The sequence below is a fragment of the Alligator mississippiensis genome, chromosome 2 (genome assembly GCF_030867095.1).
Source record: "Alligator mississippiensis isolate rAllMis1 chromosome 2, rAllMis1, whole genome shotgun sequence".
Classification (NCBI taxonomy): domain Eukaryota; kingdom Metazoa; phylum Chordata; order Crocodylia; family Alligatoridae; genus Alligator; species Alligator mississippiensis.
The window spans coordinates 7,741,466-7,755,994 of NC_081825.1; the positions used below are offsets into that span (position 1 = coordinate 7,741,466).

The window sequence follows — 14,529 nt, forward strand, 5'->3', positions numbered from 1 at the left end:
TGCCAGTGACTGATGTTCCCTAGTGTGGGCAGGGCTACAATGAGACGTTGGGCTTTGTCGTTCAGAGAGAGGGAACAAATGCTGACACTAACAACATCCAAAGCAGCTACCATTCACTGGAGAACATGGGCACAGGGAGCCAGAGGGTTTCGATTGCCAGCCTTCTTCAGGCACAGGCCCTCTTTGGATCATTTTGGTGCCCACGTACATAACTGCCTCTGCAGTCAGCTGGGCAGTGAAATAACCTCCAACACTGCCTGCCTGTAAGTGCACAAGGCAGGCCTGTGAATAAGTGAATAAGGCCAGCCTGAAACCTGGCACACAACACATGGAGATTTCCTTCAGGGAGCAAAAATCCTTTTCTTTTTTGGCTGAAATCCCAAGCATTTGCTGCCGCTTGAGGGTCCATTATCATTTCCAATTGGTGACACTTGGTATTTCATCCCAGAGGAGGAAGCTTTGGGCTTTTTCACTTTAATTATATATAAAAATTGGGATATTTACAGAATGAAATTTATTCTTTTTAATTCCCCAACAGCAGAAGGGCGGAAAAATGTGAAACCATTTCCCCGTGAGTCCAGGAAGGCTTGTGCTTGCATTTTCAGATGAGAGCCAGGATGTTATCTTTGTAAAAAGGCTTTACTCCCTCAAGAAAAAAAAAAAACAGGAAAAGATTTACAAACAAAACAACAGCCTGTATTGGCTCTCCAGCAGAGAGCTGCTTCAACAATATTAATCCAAACATCACGCTATTCAATTCCCCAATAAAACATTGGAAAAAAAAAAAGGAGCCAACAGTATCTGCGCTAACACTTTTGCTACATATAAAATCTCCGGCTAATATGAAGCTTATGGTACCAACCTCTAAAACAGTTAAGATATATACACATATTTGGGGGGGTATATTAACAAAGAGAATATTACAAAATATTAAAGAAGGCAACTCTTCTGTCATTTCATTTTGTTTTTTCACTTGAAGTTGGCGTAGTCTGAGAAGGCGTCAATGTATTCCTGCACCACCTTGTAGCAGAATTCGTACTGTTCCTGTGGATTTGGAGAAGGGAAGCGCACCGTTAGACAAGAAAGGCTGTGCTCAAGATACAACTTCAATGCTTTGGCACCAGTGGCCTGTGATCTGCAGGGGTCACGCTATAAATCCCTTCCTGCGTTACACCTCTAAAGGTCAAGTTGGACATTACACTTTTGCTACACTAATGGCACTTAAAACTTAAGTGTCTGCATATCAAGGCTCGTTAACTCACACAAAGTACCCTCTGAGCATCTCGAAGTTACACCGTGTCAAGTGAGGGTTAACTCTGGGCTGTGCTACCCAGCTCGTGTTATGGTAACTTCAGTCCGCTACACCGAGCTAGAACAAGCAATCTGCAGTCCTCCAGCATCCAAGGATGCACCGCTCCTAGCTCCCCTTTCCCCCCAGCAGTGAGAGCCCCAGTGTCCTGGCTCCTAGCCACACCCCTGCTCACTAGCCCTCTAGTGGCAAGTCAGAGCAGTGCAGGCAAGAAACCATATTAACCCTTGACTGGCTGCTCACATCCTGTTCTAATGTTAACACCACTTAACACGCCACAGAGTTAGCTTGGTTTAAGGATAACATGTAACATTACCATACGTTCTTTGCAAAAGATAAGAGAAGTGCATTGTCCCCCTCTGGAGACATGGCGAATCTGAGTTATGGGGAAACCAGTTGCCCAATTTTCAAAGGTGCTAAGTCTCCACAGTTCTGGGAACCTACATTTGTTTGACACTTCTGAAAAGCAGACCCTGCGGGACTTCCTAGGATCAAACAGCAGAGGCTGACTCGCAGCCCCAGACTCCATCTGGTGAGGCACAGCTGAACACGCAGAGGCCAGCAGTCCCAATCACAAGTCTTCAGCTCTAAGGCACAGAGATCCTGGTTACTAATTGCTGACACCAGAAACCAGAGCTCTGTGCCCTGAACCACCCTGAACCCTGGAGTGCTGGGATGCAGCCCAGGCTCTGGGCCATCTCTGTGAGATATCTGGATTCTCACCCTCCTTACACTGGGGTCCTGTGGACCTCAGCAAGTTCACAGAAAGTGGGAGATGCTCCATAACCTTCACCAAGCCCCTGCTCTTCCCAAAATCTTCTACTCCCTCTAGACCTTCTCAGGTCTTTGCTGATCTTCCCCACAGCAGGACTCTCCTTGGTCAAGCTAGAGGAGAATATGTGGGGTGGAAGAGCTAGTTTTTCCTGCTCCACCGTGGGGGATTACCTTAGTGGAGGAGATTCCCACTCAGCCTTGCAAGCTGAAGGTAAATTAGTGGGTCTTCTGTCCAGGGTTGGGGTGGGGGGGGTGCTGAGGAGGTATGGGAAGAACAATACTTTGTGCCTACCAGTGTCTGCACCATGTGCGGCCTCTGTAACCTCAAACTCTTCACTGTCTGAAAGACATCCAGAATGCCCTCAGCTTTTACCCTTTCCAGGACAGTGCTCAGTGCACAGAAGGTTCCTGTTCTTCCTGCTCCCGCACTGGCAGAGAGAAACAAAGACAGCTTAAAGAAAATGATCATACAAAGCCATGGCCTTTTGGCTGCACAGAAACTCCACCTCAGAAACAACTGGTGGGAGGAGAGGAATGGTGGGCAATATGAACCTCCCACCATCTCCTCCGGGCTTTTCTAGGTCAGCCACCAGTTCTGTACTTTGAACTAGTCACTAGAGTGCAAGTGACCCTCCATCCCTGGGCACCGGTTCAGACACACACCACCCACACGGCTCCAAGGAAGCCAAATGCTGACTAGGGCCTGACACCCTCTTGGAGGGGCAGCCCAGGGCAGCTTGAATTGGGGCAGTAGAGACACCAGCGGTGCTGTGCAGAGAGGAGATTGGCCTCCTGCCTGGTGTCCTGCAGTGGATCCACTAGTTACCCCATGTTCTGTCACGTGTTCTGCCCGTCTCACCTGCAGTGCACAGTGATGGGGTGGTTCCCAGACTGCTGCTGCTGCTTCTGCACAGCTGCGATGATGTTGATCATCCCTTTCCCATCACTGGGGATGCCGACTTCTGGCCAGCCGTGGAAATGGAACTGTCGGATCTGCCGGCTCTTGTTTTCCTGGCAGAGGAACAGGAATGAGAGCTTTACGCCCATGGGATGGATGTGAGGAGCCAGATGACTGGTCACCAGCTGCCTCAAAAGTGTGGGAAGCAAGTCAAGTGAGGGGGTGCTGGTGTGGGGACTGAGGGGGATTTTGGCAACTACAAGATGAAAGAGGTAGGGACCCTTGCCTAGGATAGTCCAGCCCTGCTCCTGCCCCATGTTGCTGGAACTCCTCACCTGCAGAGGGGCCTCTGAGCTTTCTGGCACCCATCACCACACGATTGGTTAAAACAGGGATTAGAAGATGGGATGAGTCAGTAAAGCACATAAAGCATGGCAGCAGGAGGGAAGGTGCTAGGGAGAGAACTGGCAGGAAAAGAGAAGTCTTGTTCAGGGGACAGAGTCAGGGAGAGAGACAACAGGGAAGTGGGTGTATCTTGCATGGGTTGAGGATGGCAGAAGGGAAGAAAGGGTAATGGGGACAGGAGCCCTGCAAGGTGAGAGAGGAAGGGCCAGTGCCGAGCAGAACCAGCCAGCACTGAATGCACCACAGGGTGATGGAAGGAATGGGGAGCCAGAGAGGACCTGAGTGGAAGTACAGGGTGAATTGAGTGAGAGGGGCAGGAGCAAGCCAACAGTAGAAGGGACAGGTTAGACCTGATGACTGGGGTTTTGGTGGGAAACAGAAGCCAGCAATGGCAAAGGAGAGGTCAGATGTCTGGTAAGAAAGGGGATGAGTTAACAGTGGGGAAGACAGCAGGATGGCCAAGCACAGAGGGGTGAAAGGGTGACAGAGAAGGGAACTGGCAGCAGAAGGGTGTCACTTTGGGGCTGATGTGAAAGAGTACATGGAGGCAACCGGTGCATGGGACAGGGCTGCAGGAGCAAATTGAAACTGGACACCTACATACAGCACCAGGGGCTAAACACAGCAGACTCCAGAGCTGCCTGCTGTGGGTGGATAAGGCAGTGCTTACCCTGGTGTTTGTGACTAGCAGGTCCCGTACTGTGTAGCTCTCACATTCCTCCTCTTTTTTCAGCTCCACTGTGATATCCCCATAGGACACAGAGCCATCAGATGGCCAGTACTGAGCACACTTCTCCTGGAAAGTGTAAAGGAAGGTACAGAGGTGGGAAACCAGTATCTCCAGATTAGCTTGCAGGAGGGAGGGGGAGGTCTCTGCCCTGCAATGGGATGCAGCTTTGCACAGCCAACCACTGAATTCCCGGGGTTCAGAGAGGAGTCTGGATGCGTGCACTCCGGGTGCAGCAATGCTCCGTCCTCACTGCTGACCCACTAGAAGTGGCTGTTTAGCTCCAGGGGTGTTTGGGAGCTGCAAGTCCAGAGACCTCATTTCATGGGTGCGATTCATGCTGTGTATGTGGGCAGATGGACTCTCCTGGAGTCTCAGAGGGGGTCTCAGAGATGGCATGACATGACTTGGGAGATGTTGGCATAATGTAGGGAGAACAAGTGTGACAACCATCAGGGGACTTCAGAGGCCTGCAGTAATTCCCTGCTGGAGTCATAAGGACACTGCTTCCTTTCACAGAATCATAGTCAAGTTGGGCTGGAAGGGTCCTCAGGAGGTCAATCTAGTCCAACGCTCCGTGCAGGGCAGGACCATCCCTATCAAACCCATCCCAGACAAGTCCTTGTCTAGCCTATTCCTAAAACTACAGACACCCTGTCGCACCTTAACCTGCCACAGGTAAAGGAGGGGGATGAGATCCATGCCCCTCAACTACAGAGGAAGGCAAACCCCGCCCCAGTCCATGCCAATCTGACCACTGGGTAAAAATTCCATATCTCAAATGTGGCGACTGGTCTGACCATAGGCAAAGGGGCAAAACCCTGTAACCAGGAACCTCTGGGTTTTAGTCCCAGCAGAAGCACTGGCGCAGCCCAGCCAAAATCTCCAGCCTTGACATCAGCCAACATCCAATGCTTCTGAGGAAGGTGGGAAAAAAACCTCGACACTTGTAGCAATAGGAGGAGAAAAAAATTATTTCCCAGCCCCATGCAGTGACCAGCACAGCCCAAATCACAGGAGAAAGCAAATGTCCTCCAGTCTGCTCTGCAACCTGGGGACAGCAAACAACTCCACACATCACAGCCCTTCTCTGTCATCCTTTCCTCTATACATTATCCCATCCCCTTTCATCCTCTTTAGAAATAAAGCTGGCTGTGGAGCTCTGCTTCATTCTCCTGCTGCTGAGCATGGTCCTCTCCAACATCCACTTGCTCTGGGCTGCACAGCTCTTCTCATGATCTTCCCCTGATCCAGACACTTACCTGGCCTCTTTCTTCCAGCTCTGTTAACATAACTATAGAGCAGGACTTCCACTCCCAGATCATCCTCCAGAAATCCTCTATTGTGTGCTGCAGAGGCCCCTGGCTGGCGATGTACGAGTCCTTCTGGCGGTAACCCTGCAATGCCAAGCTGCAGTTACCAGGGCAGCAGAACGATGAGCAGGCTGGAGATTACCTCTATGCTGACAGCCTCTCCCACAACGGCTGCTCTGCATGATACAAAGCCCTGCTGCAATGGGCTCCCTCCCAGCTGTCTTCATACCACGCCATAAAAAGGGTAATATTTGAGGGTATGAGAGCATGCAGACAGGGAACGGGGTGCAGGTAAGTGACACTGCATGGAGGAGTGGGGGAACATGGAGCTGGGGGAGAATCAGGGGTAACCTCTCATTTCCTGGAGCTCTAGTGAGGTGTCTAAGAGGCAAGGCTCCCCCACCCTTCATGAGCAGCACTGTGAATGCTCAGAGGCCCCATGGTTCCTGGTAAGCTTGTCAAAGGGGCAGTGGGGCCTCCAAGAGAAGCCTCCCTAGTGCTGCTGTGACACCACTGTGAACTCCGTCTGTGTAGTAGAAAGGGCTATACACAGGTCTTGTCTACAACAAGAGAACAGCGCTGATTCCAGTTCAAGCAGTGCAAGCCCCGTAACATAGACAATCTCATGCTGGCTGACACTGTCCTGCAGAGATGTCTTGCTGACTTAACAAGCTTTGTTTCTAAACCCGCATTGCAAAGCTGGTACTATTTCCTTGCACAGACATGGCCGCCTCGGCTATGCACAGGCTGACTTGGGTCTCCAGCCGCACTAGGCTCAGCATAAAACCTTGTTGCAGCAAGTCTCCAACAAAAGAGCGTGCGTCTTTAGGAACAAGACTTTTGTCAGCTCAGGCATGGTTGTCCACCTTAGTGCACAGCCAGGGCTGCCTTCTGAGCTGAACTGCGTCTCTCTGAGGTATTTGGACTTGTTGCTGAGTGGCAGGCTGCCTCTCCACCTCTGAGAACAAATATCAAGAACCCTTTGGGACCCTGGTGAACACCTGTTGCTAGCATGTCCTATTCAGGAACCAATTCAGTTTAGACTGGGTGGAAAACCTTCTCCTTGGGCTCAGTTCAAACCTACTAATTTTAAGGCTGATGTGACTCTTACTGTGGATTTTAAGGGAAAATGAAACCTCTCTGGTAATGGATGCAATCTCCAATGCGGGGAGACTCCTGCTGTTCTCCACCCCATAAGCATTCCCACTTCCAAGAGTACAAGATTCTGCTCTTCTCTTTGTTCACAGTTTGCAGCAAGGACACAAAGGCGCTTAGTCATTTGGAGCTTGTCACTCAAGCAAAGTTCAGTAGAGGCAGGAAATTGAATTCTCAACAAAATAGCCCACATCACATCAAGGGCTCTCTGACCTAGATTCACAATGAGCAAATAGAGCCAGGAGGCTGGATGGGCTGCTCACATCCTGCTGCATCTGAAACTAATGTGATCGGAGGGGTAACACGCCAGGACAAACCCAGTGTGGATGGGGGCAGCGTTCTCAGGGGGACATAAAGGGCCTTTCATGGGGTCAGATCTAATCCACAGCAGGGACTGTCGCTGCTAGAGCACTGATTAGGCATTAAAGGACCTGACTTCTATGCTGCTTACTCATTCCTGGCCAGCTTGCACATGGGGGAAGGCTAATGCAGGATGTCCCATGGCAGTCAAAAGGTGCATTTGTGAGTAAGAGCCGTGTATTGCTTGTTTAGAGCTAGAAATCACAACCTTGCTGTCTCATTTCCTCCTGCCTAAGAGACAGAGTTAACGAGGGTGACCTGCTTTGGTGGGGGCCTAGAGATCTGCGTAATACTGCACCACATTCCCTGGCCAAATGAAAAAGACTTGTAGTCCCAGTTCTGCTCCTTCATGCCACAAAAGCCCCAATGTGTGAGGGCTAACAGCAAGGGCCAGGGAGATGGGGGTTGCTGGGTCTGTACAACTGGTGGTGGAGTGCTGAAAGTCATGAGATGGCATATGGATAGGGCAGAGTGGATGCTCACTCTGCTCCTGGCTGCACCCTTCCTCTTCTGAGGACAAACAATGGCCCCTGTCACCCTGGCACTTCCCACCACCACTGATCACCAGCAAAGGGAAGCAGGACTGCTAAACCCCAGGCAACTGCCCTGGGTGCAAGGTTATTGAGCATAGGCCGTGGGTGGTCAGGACATGGAACTCACATCGATGAAGGAAGCATTCACGTAATCCGTGTTCTCCTCGCCTCGCTTCACTGGAATGATCACTCGGTTAAATTCATCTACAAGGGAAGACAGGAACACAGGTTGGCCCTTCCAGGCAATGCTCATGGACAGCAAATGCTCTCTGTCTGAGCATGAGCCTGACTGTTAAGGCAGCCCCAGGGGGGCCATCCCACAGGCCCACCAGGCAGCAGAGGGAAATGAAGAAAGCGTGCCCAGTGGCAAGGGATGGAGACCAGGGTTTGATTTCCTACTCTGCCACGCATTTCCCGTGTAACCTCAGGTAAGTCTCTCAAGGCACTATGGGTGAGCAATACAGGCACTGCCCTGTCCCAGACAGCTCAGTGTGGAGCAAAATATCCTGTGCTGCAGGGCACAGGCCTTTGTCCCCAGGGTGGGCTGTTGTGTTACACTGTGCTGTCCTTTGTCTCCTTAGTCTGTGTGCTATTGCTTAGCTTCTCAAGTCACCACAACAGCAGAGCTGGTCCTCAGGGGTCTGGATTCAGCTGAGCACACCTTCCCAGGGGCCACGTGATGGGAATACCCAAAACAGAAAGGATCAGAAAGGGCTCCCCACACAGAGACCTCCCCTAGCATTCAGGCAGAGGAGCGAGGGGGACAAGCACCCAGGGGGAGGGAGGATGGGAGCAGGCCAGCTAGAGCCAGGCCCAAGCCCTGGAGCTGGGATGCCAGCCTACAGTGCTGCTGCTCCAGCCACAGTCCTCCAATTCACTTCAGGATCTGCCTCAAACCCACCTCATTTGTTCTCAGAGGCTAAGTAAAGATGGTCAAAAAATGTGAGGCTGAATTGATTCAATCTTCACAGGTTAGCCTAAACTGTATAGATTGAACCAGTAAGCCGAGGAACAGACATTCACTTCTAATCCTTGGAAAGCAGCTACATGTCTGCAGTGGCTGAGGCCAGAAGCCACCTCCCTGCTCTGCTGGGGCAGACAGCTTGAGCCAAGGCTAGCCCACCCAAGGGGGGTTGGCAGAGGAGGTACAATGTATCCAGGTTAACTCAGGGGATTCTGAGTTAACCTGAATCTAGAGGAGGTCTGGGACAGAAGTTCAATAAACTAATTTAACCTGAATCAGTTAAATCTGATACTATATCCATCCAGGTTTATCTTTATCTAGTTTTGGCCATTGTGAAAGTGGCTTATGTGCACTGAACTTCTGTTGTGTTACAGATTTGAACTGGTTTCTGATAACTTATACCAGTTTATACATAGTTTCTGTCCCTAACCAGAAGCTCCAGCCCACCTCACTGTCTCCCCACATCTCTGCTCCCTGACTGTACTGTAGCTCCACCATCCCATCCTGTTATGGTCCCTTCAGCAGCTCTGGGACAAGCTCCCATTCATCACGAAGACTGGCCTTTCATACTCTGTCAAGACCAACCCAGCGTGTCCTGGTCCTGGGGGCAGGAGCAACTCACATGGAATTATTTGAAGCACCCTGTTCTTCTTCATGTTGGCTGGCAAGTTGCCTGTTCTCATCTTGTCGTTCTGGATCTTGATTGAAGTTAGTTTCTGTGGGAACAAAGATAGGCCCAAACTAATGGTTTTTGGCAGGGCCAAAAGCAGCCACGAGGATAATGAGCTACGTGCCTCGTACCGAGCCAGGTGGCCCACAGAGACATACTCCAGCCACAGGCAGGAGCGCAGGCCTCCACAAGCATTATTCTAAGTCATCTTCTCTTCCTTTTGGACTGGGGGGGCGGGAGGGGAAATCACACTCGCTTGCCCCCCCAAACCTAGATCTGGATACAGACCGTGGTGGTGTGAGTGGTAGCAGCGGGATGAACTGGTAGCCATGGGGGTTAACGTAGCTCACTCGCCTGCCACCTGTAAAACATCTCCCCAGCAGGGCTCCACACCCCTGCCCCTAAATTCCTGGCCCCTCCAGGAGCCCCTAGGCCAGATGTTTAACAGTCCTAGCTTACATGAAGGGTTATGAGCCCCCCTTAGATTGTCATTGTCTGCTTTGCACTCAGTTGTGCATGTTCCCCCATGCAAAGGAGCCATCAGAGCTACAATCACTTCCCTAAAAAGGGTCAGGAGATCTGGAGTGACAGATCCACAAAGGATTTCTGTGTGACCAGTTACTTCCTTGCTCTGTGCCTCAGTTTCCCATCCGTAAGGCAGAGATGGCACCAAAGTGTTGCAAGACTCAGGGCAAGGACAGACTAACACACATCCAGTGCAACTTGCATTGGTTTGGTATGCCAATGGGAATTGCACTGGGATGTGGAAAAGCCAGATGCTCTGCCCTCCTGGGCTAGCTCACACTGTATATAGCTAGTACTGGACCAATTCCCTCACTCTGCCAACTCCGTGTCCCAAAGCCAGGCTGTTTTTCTGGGAATCCCATGTGGAAAGGTATGAGGGGCTTGTGCTGAGAACCAGGGAAGGTTCTGGCCTTGGTAGAAACTCACCGCCATCAGGAGTTTCAGTCCATGCAGGGTTTGTGAGCACTATGTTGTGTATGAGTCTCCGTGGGGACACTTCCAAACACATCCCACCTTTCCCAAAGCTTTTGGCTTGGCCCCACCCATCAGTCTCTGCCTAAACCATAAAACCAGCTGGATCCTGGGAGTCATGAGACAATGAGACAGATCACTACAAACAAACTCCATGGAAAAGCAGGTTGCAGGCAAGGGACCTGGAGGCGAAGCGGTCAAATGACTTTAATTACAAAGGCACAGATCCCTCAGCCACCTAATGCCACAAGAGGGTTGTTCCATTTACAAAGCGCTGCCTAGTGTTTTGCCCAGTCTTGCCCTCCATCTCCCTTGAGATCCTGCTGGTCCTAGGCAGGCTTTGATGCAGCAGTCACTAACCACTGCCCCGTTCTCCCCTCCAAAGGCTGCCATGGCACCCTGGCTCTGGCTCACCCACCTTGAACTCTTCCTCCAGCCCATTGCTGCTGGTCCCTGGCACTTTGTTGTAGATTTTCTGGAGGTGGATCTCCAGTGAGGTCACTTCCAGCTCTGTGTCCCCATACAGGTAGTGCTCCAGAAGTGCTTGGTATATAAACACATACTGCATCTGGAAGAGATGGGGGTCATATTGAGTGCCCTCAAGAACACATGCACAGTCAGGGTGCCAACCCAGGCCAGTCTCCAATGTCAGCACCACCGCCCAACAAACCGGCTACGCCTGGGCCCAGTCCTTCCCTATAAAAGTCAATGGGAGTTTGCCCTGATCAGAGAGGAGTCCCACTATCGGTTCCCACTGGGAAGTACAGAGCAAGGCCATCGTCCAAGAGATGTGCAGATGCTCAGACAACAGCTCATGGGGAAAGGGAGGGAGAACAAGGGCTGGCCTGATGCACATGACCGCAAAGCCTGGCTAAGAGAAGCTCATTATTTTCAGACTGAGGGGGCCAAAGAAGGGAGGACTCAACCACGAGACTTGGGGCAAGGAATTAGCTGGTGTTGAAGACTATTTCTGCTCTGCCACTAACTCACTGTGTAACCTTGGGCAAATCATGTCACAGAACCATAGAGAAGTTGGGCTGAAAGGGACCTCCAAAGGTCATCTAGGCCACCCCCCTGCCTGAGACAGGATCAGCCCTATCCAAACCATCCTAGACAAATCCATTGTCTAACCTCTTAGCAAAACTACAGTTGCCCCTGACACAACCATGAGGCATAATACGCAAACCTGCCACAGATAAAGCAGGGGGACAATATCAGCCAGTGTCCTGCTGCTGCAAGGCTTGTTAAAATATGCCTGAAAGATCCCAGGCATAAGGCCGCCCCCAACACACACAGATGAAGGCAATAACCCGCACAGTCCATCCCAGTCTGACCATGGATAACATTTTACCAGGGGTAAAACTCCTTCCTGACCCAAAGCATGGTGACTGGTCTGACCTGAGTGGAGGAGCAAGACCCTTTAGCCAAAAATCTCTAGCTTTAAGTCCTAATAGGAGCAGTGGCACAGCCCAGTCAATCCCCAGCCTTGGCTGCAGGCAATACCCAATGCCTCTGAAACAGGCAAAACAAGTCATATCCCATGATGGCACCTAAGTGACCCGATCTGTAAAATGGGGGCAGTGCTTCTGCCTCCTGATGAGGCTAGGTTTGATGAGCAGCAGTCTGCACAGTGCTTGGAGCATGGGCAGCATCAAATGCTCAGTGCTGTCAGGAAGGCCCTACCAGGCCCAGCGTGCTGAACTTACATCTGTTTGTACCATCTGGCAGCGTTGTGCCCGAATCCGGCTCACGAAGCCGTACACGTCCACCTTCCTCTCCGCATGCATCATGTCCAGCATGGCGTCGATGACTATGAAAGTGCCTGTGCGTCCCACCCCAGCACTGCATCAACAGAGGGGCAAACAGTTAGCACAGCACCTGGGTAGAATCCCTATCCACAGCATCAGGCCTGCTGCAGAGGGCAGAGCTAAGGGGCTACAGCCAGGCAGTTAGAGGATGGGCAGCTCAATCCACTCCAGACAGGAGAGCAAGAGGGCTCTTACCCTGCCAGAAGAGAGACCATTCTTAGTTCACAGGCCACAGCAGAGATGCACAGACCTTTCCAGCCTCCAGCAGCAGAGCAGGTCAGGCTGCAGGCTGGGGTAACCCAGAATGAAGCCCTGGAGCCAGTTACATCTAGCAGCCAAAGTGCTGCCTGGAGTTGTCCCCGACTCCCCTGTGGCACACAGGTGTGACCAGCCCTGTGACAGGCCAGCTCTTTTGCTCCTCTGGACTCTACGTGTGGGGTCCATGTTATCGATGATGGTGAATTCAGTCATCAAGCAGCATGTGAGGGGGACAAGGGCTTGAGCAGGGATCAGAAGGATGGGAACTTTCCTCTGGAAGTTTGTGCGCAGCTGGAGAGGCTCAGGCTGAAGTCAACCAGCTGTTCTGAGGTGGGCAGCTTAGGGGAGTCTCCAGGGTCCAGCCCTCATGGGGAACCTCAGTACTGGTACCCTGAGCACTCCACGCTGCAGGGTGTGGGGCCTTTCATGCGAGAGGGATTTGCCCAGTGTTCTCTGATCCTTCCTGTTACACTCACAGCCATGCTCCACCCTAGAGGTGACTGCATGCCAGTTCTTCAGAGTCCATACAGAATATGCCAGTTTTCTCAAACTTCGCAGTCGCAGCACCCTCCACAACTTTTCTTTGAAGGTGGCGGTACCCCTGGTTGAGAAACATGGCTCTGTTGCCTCAGCTTACCTCAGTGCTTCTCAACCAGGTGTTACAGCCAAGTAAAACTGCCCCACACGCCTCCTGCATCAACAGAGTGAGAAAGGCCATGGCACGTGTGTGCTCTCCTGCCTTGTTAGGGCTCTCTGATAACTAAAGCAGTAAGGACAGCTGGCTTGTGCTGCAGCCCTTCCTGGTCCAACCCTGCACTGCATCTCCCAGACACCCCAGTTGAGAACCACTGGTATGCATGAAGGATAGAAGGGGCTACAGAAGTGAACAGACATTACAGGCAGCATGCTTAGTGGTTGGAACAGGGGAACGTGAGTCAGGACAGCTCCATTCTATCACGGCCGCAGCCCCAAGACCCTTAGAAAGTCTTGGTTGCTTGGTCAGCTGCTGTGCTCTGGTTGGGCCCATCTCCAAGGGAAGGCAAGGAGCAAATAACCCATGGGGGATATGACTGCCAGCAAGCTGTGCATCCTCCGCTTTGGGGAAGCTACCAAATGCATCCCCATGATTATTTTGGGTGCAGAGGGACCCTGGAGTTCCCTGCTGTGCCTGGGACTCCAATCCACAAAGGCATAAGATGTTAAAGCCAAAGCATCACTCCCAGGTTGCTGGAAAGCTATAGCTCTTGGTAGGTGACAGGTGGTGCTGCCTCCCAGTGGCTGAGCCCTCACAGTGTCCAAGGGGAGCTGTCACAATTAAGCAACCATGTTCTCCAGTTCATTTGCAAAGTGGATTAAAGCCAAACCAGCCCAGGACCACTTTGGTTCTGAGCAACCATGCTCACACAGAGTTCACCTAGTCCACTTTAAAAGTGAATCTGGATTAAGTGTCCTGAGTGGCCCTGTGTAAATGAGGCTGTGAATCAGTTAAAGGGATCATAGGGCAGTCAGGCTGGCAGGGACCTCACAAGGCCATCTAGACCAGCCACTTGCTCAAGACAGGATTATCCCAGCCTAACCCATCCCAGCCAAGTGCCTGTCAAGTGCCTGATAGACAGGATCCCCTCTGCCAGCCCCTGCCCATCAGCAGGAGATGAAACTGGCTTTCCAGATCGCCCCAAGAGTCAGGAGGGGGGTAGGTGGGGGGGAGCTCTGAGGGGCCAATCCCCACACTGACCTGCAGTGTACAACGATCGCCCCTGCATACTGGGGGTTACATGTCTTCACCTTCTTCAAGAACTTTAGCATCCCAATGGGGGTGAAGGGGACCCCGAAGTCCGGCCAGCTGGTGAAGTGGAACTGCGTCACCAGGCGCTGTGGCTTTTTGTTTGTGACATCACCAACCTGGAGAAGAAGCAAATACAGTGACTCCTGTCAGACCAGCTGCTGGAAGCTAGCCTGCGTTGAATCAGTGGAACAAGGGCACTACCCACCAACTGAAGCAGTGCTCCCTGGTGCTGGAGGCAGTGGCCATGGGCAGATACACCCCTGCCACAACCCCCCTTTGAAACCTACAGCTGTCCTTCAGTGCATTCCCAATAAGGAGGTGCTGAGACACCAAACCTAGCCACAGGGCCCCAGAGCAGGCAGGCATTCCTTTGACTCTTACCCTAGAACTGTCCCAAGCTTCAAGCTGAACCCAAACCCCAAATCTGCCAGGTTTCACGCAGAGGCACCTTGAAGACAAAGTGACCCTGTGCTCTCCAAAACAATCTGGGTTCACTCAGCAGGTTTCACTGCTCCACTTCCACAAGTCCTAGTGCTAGCCTCTCCCCCAGCTGTGAAGGGGAGGAAGGAAAAC

General features: G+C 51.8%; 1 protein-coding gene across 4 annotated transcripts in view; it reads right to left on the minus strand.

Annotated features, from left to right (window-relative positions):
- Window positions 1-497: 497 nt before the first annotated feature.
- Window positions 498-14,529, minus strand: part of PTPRA (protein tyrosine phosphatase receptor type A) — a 197,588-nt gene continuing 183,556 nt past the window's right edge. For all 4 annotated transcript variants that reach the window (XM_014597121.3, XM_019495652.2, XM_059721432.1 and 1 more), the window contains 10 exons: window positions 13,906-14,072; window positions 11,811-11,946; window positions 10,523-10,672; window positions 9,061-9,154; window positions 7,602-7,678; window positions 5,376-5,510; window positions 4,057-4,182; window positions 2,943-3,094; window positions 2,376-2,511; window positions 498-1,044 (listed from right to left, as the gene is read on the minus strand). In XM_014597121.3, coding sequence (XP_014452607.1) covers window positions 970-1,044; window positions 2,376-2,511; window positions 2,943-3,094; window positions 4,057-4,182; window positions 5,376-5,510; window positions 7,602-7,678; window positions 9,061-9,154; window positions 10,523-10,672; window positions 11,811-11,946; window positions 13,906-14,072 — 1,248 coding nt within the window. In that variant the 3' untranslated portion in view covers window positions 498-969. The remainder of the gene's footprint in view (window positions 1,045-2,375; window positions 2,512-2,942; window positions 3,095-4,056; window positions 4,183-5,375; window positions 5,511-7,601; window positions 7,679-9,060; window positions 9,155-10,522; window positions 10,673-11,810; window positions 11,947-13,905; window positions 14,073-14,529) is intronic.